Source organism: Pavona decussata, unplaced genomic scaffold (genome assembly GCF_977016875.1).
Source record: "Pavona decussata unplaced genomic scaffold, jaPavDecu1.1 SCAFFOLD_175, whole genome shotgun sequence".
Taxonomy (NCBI): domain Eukaryota; kingdom Metazoa; phylum Cnidaria; class Anthozoa; order Scleractinia; family Agariciidae; genus Pavona; species Pavona decussata.
The window spans coordinates 4,070,001-4,079,375 of NW_028145586.1; the positions used below are offsets into that span (position 1 = coordinate 4,070,001).

Here is a 9,375-nt window from a genome sequence, read left to right on the forward strand (position 1 = left end):
CTTCTTCTCTTCTTCTTGCTCTTTGAACACTTCCGATGTTGGCTTGCTCTGGTAACATTTGGAGTTGACGTGCGTAACTCTAACATCAAAAAATGCCGTAACTCCTCTCGCCTAGAAACCTCCCGCTTTGATGTCCAACCTTGCCTCAGAACTTGTAACAGCGCTCCTCAAATTAAATCGCTCGTTGTCCAGGGGTTGAAGGCGTGGTTCGATTTCGACATTATTGCAGATCTTGTCGATGAATGTCGTTAACAAGTTCCGTACACCGTCCTGTCTCTGCGCTACAAGTTTGTTTGTGTCTAAAGTGTTGGAACCACTTATCATGAGTTGTATCGGTGTCACAGTCATCGGTACTCATATTACAGGGTAACAACTTACCTGACCAATTACCATGGTTGAACAGGCCCTTGTCAATTAGGCTTATTGCTTGTTATAGCCCTCATAGCAATACAACCGTTTTTACTTAAATAGGGTGCTAAACTTCGCTCTTTCTCTCTTTGTTCAATTATTAATGTTCCTACAGATACACCAGTACGTATCAAGAGATTAGTCGTTGAAAAGTTTGAAATGACAAAGCGATGGGAGGAAGAAGTTTCCCTGGTCAAAATGGAGATGGCCCACCTCATAAAATTCTACATGGAGGTTGCTATGCCTCAGCTTCAGAGGATTGCAGATGAGTTGAAGGACAGCTCCGACAGTTAGCCAGTTTGATTCAAATGAATTCAATGTTTTACATTCATGTTGAGTAGCATTGTCTTTGAATGAAATATATATTTCCAACTGCTTTTCTTCTTTTTTTTCTCCCAGTTTTTCAAGATCCTCCCTGTGAATTTGACGTTGAGATGCCGCTCGAGCCTGGTGAAGAGTCTGTGCAGTCAGAAAGTGTATGCTAAGAATTGCAAAACCTTTTAGCACTTGTCTCTAGCTGGAAATCATTTTGGCTAATAAAGATTTTTTTTTACTCTTTTACGTTTAGGTGGAGATAGCCAGGTAAACAACTGAGTCTCAGAACACAAGAGTAATTGAAGGAAAGTTGGCGTGTGTCAAAAAGGGGATCGCGTTCTGTAAACTTCAACTGGTCAGTGCAGCAACCTCATTCAAAGCCGCTCTGTCAGGTATCAGCTTCGAGGAATCCCTTGATATCCAAGATGGTGAAAACGAAGAGGAAGATGATGATGATGTCGAGGACGATGTCGATAATGGTGCAATTTCTGATGACGAACGTGTAGACATCGATCAGCCCACCGCAGGGGAGGATCTTGAAGTCACTGGGGAAAATCTGCCGCATAGCAACCTGATAGAATGGAAATTTCCTGTAGAGATTAGCCAATCAACACTCGACGGGCGTAATGGTAGTTATGCTTGCAGTGTCATTGCGCTCATCTTTGCTCATGAAGTATACTGTCAGCGCCTTGACCTGCAATCAGTGCCTCTGTTATCTCCGCTGTGGGTTGTGCTTATGTGTTCTGCGATCAGAATTGGCAACCGGTTTTACGATAGTTGTCGCCATAGCTTGCCACAGCGTTTCCTGTCAGCAACGGAGGCTGCTATTATTGTAGAGCGAAGTGTCAGTGCTTCTGTTGACCTCCCTTTGCCGGTAAGCGTTTTTGATGAACATGCGCCCACAACTTTGTTGTTCCAGTTACGAAGGTTGTGTACCCGTAACCACGGCCATGCTGCCTTGCTAATAGCTAACGAGAAGACGGTCCTCTTTATGCCCATCGAAAACTGCTCTATTGTCTTGGTGGATACTCATCGACATGGCCTCCATGGTGCCGAAGTGTTATTGCGGCAGCAGGAGAGCTTAGACCAATTTGTACATGCCAGCCAGACCGTGCTAGGTTTGCAGGATGACACCTACGCCAATCTTTCCTTTATTACCTTTTAAGTGGAAACCTGCGTAAGATAGGTCCAAGCTTGGGACAGTAGTCATCCTCCAGCCCTGTTCTCAAAGTCACTTCCAACACTTCTTACTGGTTTTCATACCCAGCCTTCTCCCGGGCGACGTGCATTGTTAGTTATTCCAATCAACCAAAACATCCTATCTGGCATGCTCTATCCCATCGACAATCATATGACTGTGCAGCTTTGTTAACTGTGATGTTTGACTGTCGGGGAAGCAACTGGGATGTTGCTTCCTTTGCTCGTCAACACTTGTAATGTTATTGTTTTTGTCATGTGTTAATATTTGCTTTTTGTGTCGCCTTCACCGGTTGTACACACTGTTTAGTAACTATTCGTAATGTTTTTGTTTGTATCCGTTTCGTAAGATTGCTAGCGCTTGGTGTCCTTTGTTGGTCTACTGTGCGATGATTTTTGTTTCCGTTTTGCGTGCCTTTGTGGCACAATGTTTGCAGATTTTTTTATTAAAGAGGTGGGGTTCGACTCCCCAGCGCAATTGGCGACCGATGTCCCCCTGTTTGTGTGCGGACCCTTCTCTCTGGTATTGCACTTCTTTGCCATTAGATGTTATGTCCTACAGCCATTGCACTTACCCTACTAGGGGGCTGCTCGTCCGCCTTAAACACAATAACATATATTAATAAGTACACGGTAAGAATTGTAATAGTCTATTCAACTTTCCAGGTATTTACCATATTTCCTGCAATTAAGAGTGAAAACCTCGCTTTGGATTGGTCTAGAGAAGTGGGTGATTATAGTACAGACGCACGCACGAATGTCGTCACTATGGCAGGACGAAGTTATTTTTTCCCGAGAATTTGCTTGTCGTCCGAGACAACAACAAACAAAACGTCTTGGAACAGATCAATGGGATATAGGGCCTTTTGTGTGCTAACAAGCTAGAATGTTTGTCGTCAGACAAAACGGATGAAATCTGTCCCCACGTTTGTCTGTGAGAAAATGCAGGAATAGTCGACGATGAACAACATCACGCGGTCGATTTTTTGGAAGCAGAAATGTGCTAGTAGAATAAAGGTTACTTTGAGAAAGCTGTTTCCAAACTTCTTTGAAGTTCAGTATGCTAATTTGCAACTTCTTCATCCTAAGGGGTTCTTTACAGTTTACAACGTTTGTGAAAGCACTTGGTATGAAGCTCACTTTAGAGAATCTTAGCATTAAGGTATATAACAAATTCATTCCATTCGGGGACCGTGTGTACCGCATAGAAGATGTCAAAATGCGGCAATAATATCAGACACGCTACTCGCCTGAGGTTCATTAGCGTACTTCTTTGTTCTTGCCATATTTTGACGTCTTCTCCACGTTCAGCAATAGGGCGCGCACGGCCAAATGGAATCTATTTGTTAGAACCGACCGTTAAAACTTCAGACCTATCAACACAAAATACCTCTTACATAAAAATTCGTCTATTCGACAAATTTCAAAACAAGCAAAATGACTCGTATCACGGATGAACTGATAACAAGTGACGGTGATTTTGCTCTTGTTTACATTTACAATGTAAATACACGTTGTTATCCTGACTGAGCTTAATTTAACCTGTGCTCGAGTAAACACTAAACGTTTTCGTTGAATTAAAAAGTCATGGAACAGACAGGCTAAATTGAAGAGAAGTGGGATAATTTTACAGAACGGTCGATTTCGGAAATGCGACAAGAAAATACTATTTCGGTCCAATTTCTTATAGCGTAACTCTCCAGAAGCCTACTTTATCCCAAATGAAAGTGACGATTTGTGTTAATCTTGCCGGGGCTTTGTCATCATGGTCTTTCGTAGAATGGCCCATTTTGCCGATCCAACAAAATTGTACAAATGTAGCCCGCACTTTCGCGTCACTGTCTTTAAAGACATGCCTAACGTATTTTCCAAATTGGTAAAAATTGGCAGATTGATGCAGATCGGTAAACTACCCGGCCTTTCTCATCGTTGCTAACTCCACATTGGCGAAAAGTGGCATTCCAACCCAGACAAAACGTATCATGGTGACTTCCATTTTGCAGATTAGTGCAAACAAGATGCCTGCTATACTGGCATTACGCGTGATGCTGGGGCTGATTCATTTATTCCAACTGTATGCTTCGCCGATTGATAAAACTATCCTTGCTAATGGAATAATTTGAGTCACGACGATCGCGTTACGTTGTTTTCCTTGTGTTACGCGACTCAGACTATCAGCGGAAATTTGTGAAATGCCATTGCGATAACGTAAGCTTCTCAATGACCTCTTTTCAGTCTCGCGTCGTGGTCTAAGACTGTCAAACAAAGCACGATTCCTTCGCCATGAACTCACCAATTTCCACCGCTTTAAATGTCGGATGCTTCTTAGAAGTTATTCTTTCGATTTACCGCTTCAAAATGGTGAAATTTCCGTTTGAAAATGGCACACTATGTTAACAATATGGCGCTACAATTTAATCGGTTTTTAATAAATATATCAAATGATGCGTTGACGTCACACAGGTAGGGGTGAGTGGGTCCCCTCCCTCGCGATATAAGCGACAAGAATGTATTTTGATTGGCCTGCTGTTGTTGAAGACAATCAGAACAATACATCCAGAGTAGGAGAGGGGAGAGTTTAATGAATAAATTAATGTACCGATTTGTGACTACGAGGAAGAAAAAAAAAAAAACAAGATGCCTGCTATACTGGCATTACGCGAGATGCTGGGGCTGACTCATTTATTCCAACTGTATGCTTCGCCGATTGATAAAACTATCCTTGCTAATGGAATAGTTTGAGTCACGAAGACCGCGTTACGTTGTTTCCCTTGTGTTACGCTACCCAGGGTTTCAAGGGAAATTGCGGGAATTCCATTGCGATAACGTAAGCTTCTCAATGACCTCTTTTCAGTCTCGCGTCGTGGTCTAAGACTGTCAAACAAAGCACGATTCCTTCGCCAGGAATTTACCAATTTCCACCGTTTTAAATGTCGGGTGCTTCTTAGAAGTCATTCTTTCGATTTGCCGCCTCAAAATGGTGAAATTTCCGTTTGAAAACGGCACACTTGAGTCCAGAACATGTTTACAATATGGCGCGAAATTTAATCGGTTTTTGATAAATAGATCAAATGATGCGTTGACGTCACACAGGTAGGGGTGAGTAGGTCCCCTCCCTCGCGATGTAAGCGACAAGAATGGATTTTGATTGGCCTGCTTCTGTTGAAGACAATCAGAACAATACACCCCGAGTAGGAGAGGGGTGAGTTTAATGAATAAATTAATGTACCGATTTGTAGCTACGAGGAAGAAAAAAAAAAAAAACAAGATGCCTGCTATACTGGCATTACGCGAGATGCCGTGGCTGATTCATTTATTCCAACAGTGTGCTTCGCAGATTTATAAAACCATCCTTGCTAATGGAATAGTTTGAGTCACGACGATCGCGTTACTTTGTTTTTTCCTTGTGTTACGCTACTCAGGGTTTCAAGGGAAATTGCGGGAATTCCATTGCGATAACGTAAGCTTCTCAATGACCTCTTTTCTGTCTGCAATTGCGGTCTAAGACTGTCAAAGAAAGCACGATTCCTTCGCCAGGAACTCTCCAATTTCCACCGTTTTAGATGTCGAGAGTTTCTTAGAAGTTATTCTTTTGATTTACCACTTCAAAATGGTGAAATTTCCGTTTGAAAACGGGACACTTGAGTCCAGAACATGTTATCGCGCCACAAATTTAATCCGTTTTTGATAAATATATCAAATGATGCGTTGACGTCACACAGGTAGGGCTGAGTGGGTCCCCTCCCTCGCAATATAAGCGACAAGAATGGATTTTGATTGGCCTGCTTTTGTTGAAGACAAACAGAACAATACATCCCGAGTAGGAGAGGGGAGAGTTTAATGAATAAATTAATATACAGATTTGTGGCTACGAGGAAAAAGAAATCGTCCCGTTTTTAGACACGGTATGCCCCCTCAGGGCATCCCGCGTAAAAAGAAATCGACCCGTTTTCAGACACGGTATGCCCCTTCAGGGCATCCCGCGTAAAAAGAAATCGACCGTTTTTAGACACGGTATGCCCCCTCAGGGCATCCCGCGTAATTAATTATGCTAATCTTGCCCGTTCTTTCGCATCATTCCCTCTACGGACATGTTCCCAACTTCAAATTTGTGAAGAGACATTCTGACCCAGAAAAAAACTACTTTTCACTCTCCTGCTTGGGTTTTAATCAATGACCATGAAAATTGGAGGAGATGTTAACAGCATAAAGAAGCCTACCATACCTTAGCGACAAGGTGAAAGGTCAAAACCAAAAATCAGGAGGAAGAAAAATATGCCCCACGACCTTTGCTTTTAACCTTTGACCTTTTTACCTCCTGAGTTAAGTCCACTCGTCAAGGGCAATACGGTCACCAAGTTTCAAGGTCACAAGTGCTAATCTGGCGCTCTCTTTCACATCATCCTCTCTAAGGACATGTTCCCAACTTCAAATTTGTGAAGAGGCATTCTGACCCATATATAAAAGGCACTTTTGACTCTCCTGGTTTTGAATTTTAATCAATGACCATGAAAATTGGATGAGACGTTAACAGCATAAAGAAGCCTAACATACGTTAGCAACAAGGTCAAATGTCAAAACCAAAGGTCAGGTGAAAGAAAAATAAAAGCCACGTCCATGGCTTTTGACCTTTGACTGATTTCCTCCTTGACCTAAGTTTAACCTTAAAGGACTATATGGTCACCAAGTTTCAAGGTCAACGGTCAAAAGCAAAGGTCACAGGGACTAAAAACGCATCGTATCTTTTCCTAGAATAAAACTACTTTTCACTCTCCTGAGCTCGGGTTTTAATCAATGACCATGAAAATTGGAGGAGATGTTAAAAGCATAAAGAAGCCTACTATACTTTAGCGACAAGGTGAAAGGTCAAAACGAAAGGTCAGGAGGAAGAAAAATATGCCCCACGACCTTTGCTTTTAACCTTTGACCTTTTTACCTCCTGAGCTAAGTCCACTCGTCAAGGGCAATACGGTCACCAAGTTTCAAGGTCACAAGTTAAAAGGAAAGGTCACAAGTGCTAATCAGGCGCTCTCTTTCTCATCATCCTCTCTAAGGACATGTTCCCAACTTCAAATTTGTGAAGAGGCATTCTGACCCATATATAAAAGGCACTTTTGACTCTCCTGGTTTTGAATTTTAATCAATGACCATGAAAATTGGATGAGACGTTAACAGCATAAAGAAGCCTAACATACGTTAGCAACAAGGTCAAATGTCAAAACCAAAGGTCAGGGGAAAGAAAAATAAAAGCCACGTCCATGGCTTTTGACCTTTGACCGATTTCCCCCTTGACCTAAGTTCAACCGTGAAGGACTATATGGTCACCAAGTTTCAAGGTCAACGGTCAAAAGCAAAGGTCACAGGGACTAAAAACGCATCGTATCTTTTCCTAGAATAAAACTACTTTTTACTCTCCTGAGCTCGGGTTTTAATCAGTGACCATGAAAATTGGAGGAGATGTTAAAAGCATAAAGAAGCCTACTATACTTTAGCGACAAGGTGAAAGGTCAAAACCAAAGGTTAGGAGGAAGAAAAATATGCCCCACGACCTTTGCTTTTAACCTTTGACCTTTTTACCTCCTGAGCTAAGTCCACTCGTCAAGGGCAATACGGTCACCAAGTTTCAAGGTCACAAGTTAAAAGCAAAGGTCACAAGTGCTAATCTGGCGCTCTCTTTCTCATCATCCTCTCTAAGAACATGTTCTCAACTTCAAATTTGTTGAGAGGCATTCTGACCCAGAAAAAAAGTCACTTTTGACTCTCCTGGCTTTTGATCTCTGATCACTTCCCCCCTTGACCTAAGTTAAACCGTCAAGGACTACATGGTCACCAAGTTTCAAGGTCAATGGTCAAAAACAAAGGTCACAAGGACTAAAAAGGCCTTAACGACCCAAATGACTCAATTGACTTGGATGACGTAATTGACAAGGATGATCCAACTGACTTGGATAATCCAATTGACTTGGATGATCCAACTGACTTTAAGGACACAACTGACTCAATTGACTTGGATGATCCAACTGACTTTAAGGACACAACTGACTCAATTGACTTGGATGATCCAACTGAGTTGGATGATCTAATTGACTTGGATGACTCAAACGAACTCTTTGTTAATTTTAGCAATCGCATTTCGAACGTCGCCATACATTAACGGTTTGTACTTTGGACGGATAGTCACAGTCTTCTAACAGATGTTTTTTATCAACAGTTTTGCGAATCGCTGAAACAAGGCCGGGTAAGCAGCGTGAACATCATTACAGTCGTCTATAGGCATCTCTACCAGTCACAACTCTGTAGAGTAGGATTGGCGCAGTGTCAGAGCACTCGCCTTCCACCAATCGCCAATGGCCTGATCGCGGGTTAGATTTTTCCCCGGGTACTCCGGTTTTCCCCTCTCATCAAAAACTAACATTTGATTTGAGTTGAATTGCTTTGATTTAATAAGGAGATACCCTCGATAGGGATAACCTCCGGCATATCCTGTTGATGGTATTGATGTTTACATTGATCAGAACGAATAAAGACAAAAAAGTATGATTATTAATGCCTTGACCTTTGATTCGACAAATCCCAAACCTGTGCGTTTAACAATCCCTCTCTATAAGAGAAGCCCCAATTTTGGCAAAAATAAAACAATGATTGTACAAAAAGAGCGCAAAGTTGGTAATAATTGAGTCTAGTAACTTACTACCAGTTTCCGTAACTCGAGGTGGTTCAGATAATGATTATTACTACAAATATGACAGAAGTTGCTACTCTCTCTTCTTTACTCTTCTCTACTCTCTCTTGACCTCTTTTCCAAAATAGTACTTGCACGAAGTGAAGCTTTTCTGTTCCTGTACAAAGCCCTCGCTAATTAACATATTTCAATATGTTAAAAGATTGTTTAAGTTAATACAAACATATTAAGTAAAACCATCGAACAGCTTCTCTAAGAATCCTTTTGTATTCCTTCTTCCCTGTGTTATGCATTTATAGTATGCTTTGAGGGAAACCTGATTCATTTGAATGTCGCCTTAACTTACTCCTTTTGGTGTCCTTTATACATGTAATCAGGCGAGAGCCCTAAGGGCGGGTAGCGGGAGTCGCACAAATGTGGGCACCCAGATAAAAAGTACAAAATGCGAGCAGGAGTAATCGAAAAAGAGGGTGGGAGTCAGGAACATGGCAAATAGAAAAGAAGACTCTACATATAGGACTGAGGTAAGGTGAAAAAGAGCTAAGTCGAAGTTCAGACATCTGTAAGCACAATAGAGCACAATAACGATTCTTCTTCTTCTTCTTCTTCTTCTTCTTCTTCTTCTTCTTCTTCTTCTTCTTCTTCTTCTTCTTCTTCTTCTCTTTATTATTATTATTATTATTATTATTATTATTATTATTATTATTATTATTATTATGTGTTCGCGAGGGACCCTATAATATTTAGTACATGAAGCGTGATATCTGCGTATA

At 41.5% G+C, this 9,375-nt stretch overlaps 1 protein-coding gene across 1 annotated transcript; it reads left to right on the top strand.

Moving 5' to 3' along the window:
* The first annotated feature begins 606 nt into the window (after positions 1–606).
* LOC146463756 (uncharacterized) lies at positions 607–2,951 on the top strand. Its single transcript, XM_085084032.1, has 4 exons — positions 607–697; positions 808–884; positions 1,004–1,597; positions 2,587–2,951. Exons 1-4 carry the CDS (start codon positions 607–609, stop codon positions 2,803–2,805), a joined length of 981 nt encoding a protein of 326 aa, XP_084940158.1. The 3' UTR covers positions 2,806–2,951.
* Positions 2,952–9,375: the final 6,424 nt, after the last annotated feature.

What these genes read in the sequence shown, in the direction of transcription:
- LOC146463756 (XM_085084032.1), top strand. Translation starts at nt 607, where the DNA reads ATGGAGATGGCCCACCTCATAAAATTCTACATGGAGGTTGCTATGCCT. An exon ending in GTTGAAGGACAGCTCCGACA is followed by an intron (nt 698 to 807) that starts GTTAGCCAGTTT and finishes TTTTTCTCCCAG; the next exon opens with TTTTTCAAGATCCTCCCTGT. An exon ending in AGTCTGTGCAGTCAGAAAGT is followed by an intron (nt 885 to 1,003) that starts GTATGCTAAGAA and finishes TAAACAACTGAG; the next exon opens with TCTCAGAACACAAGAGTAAT.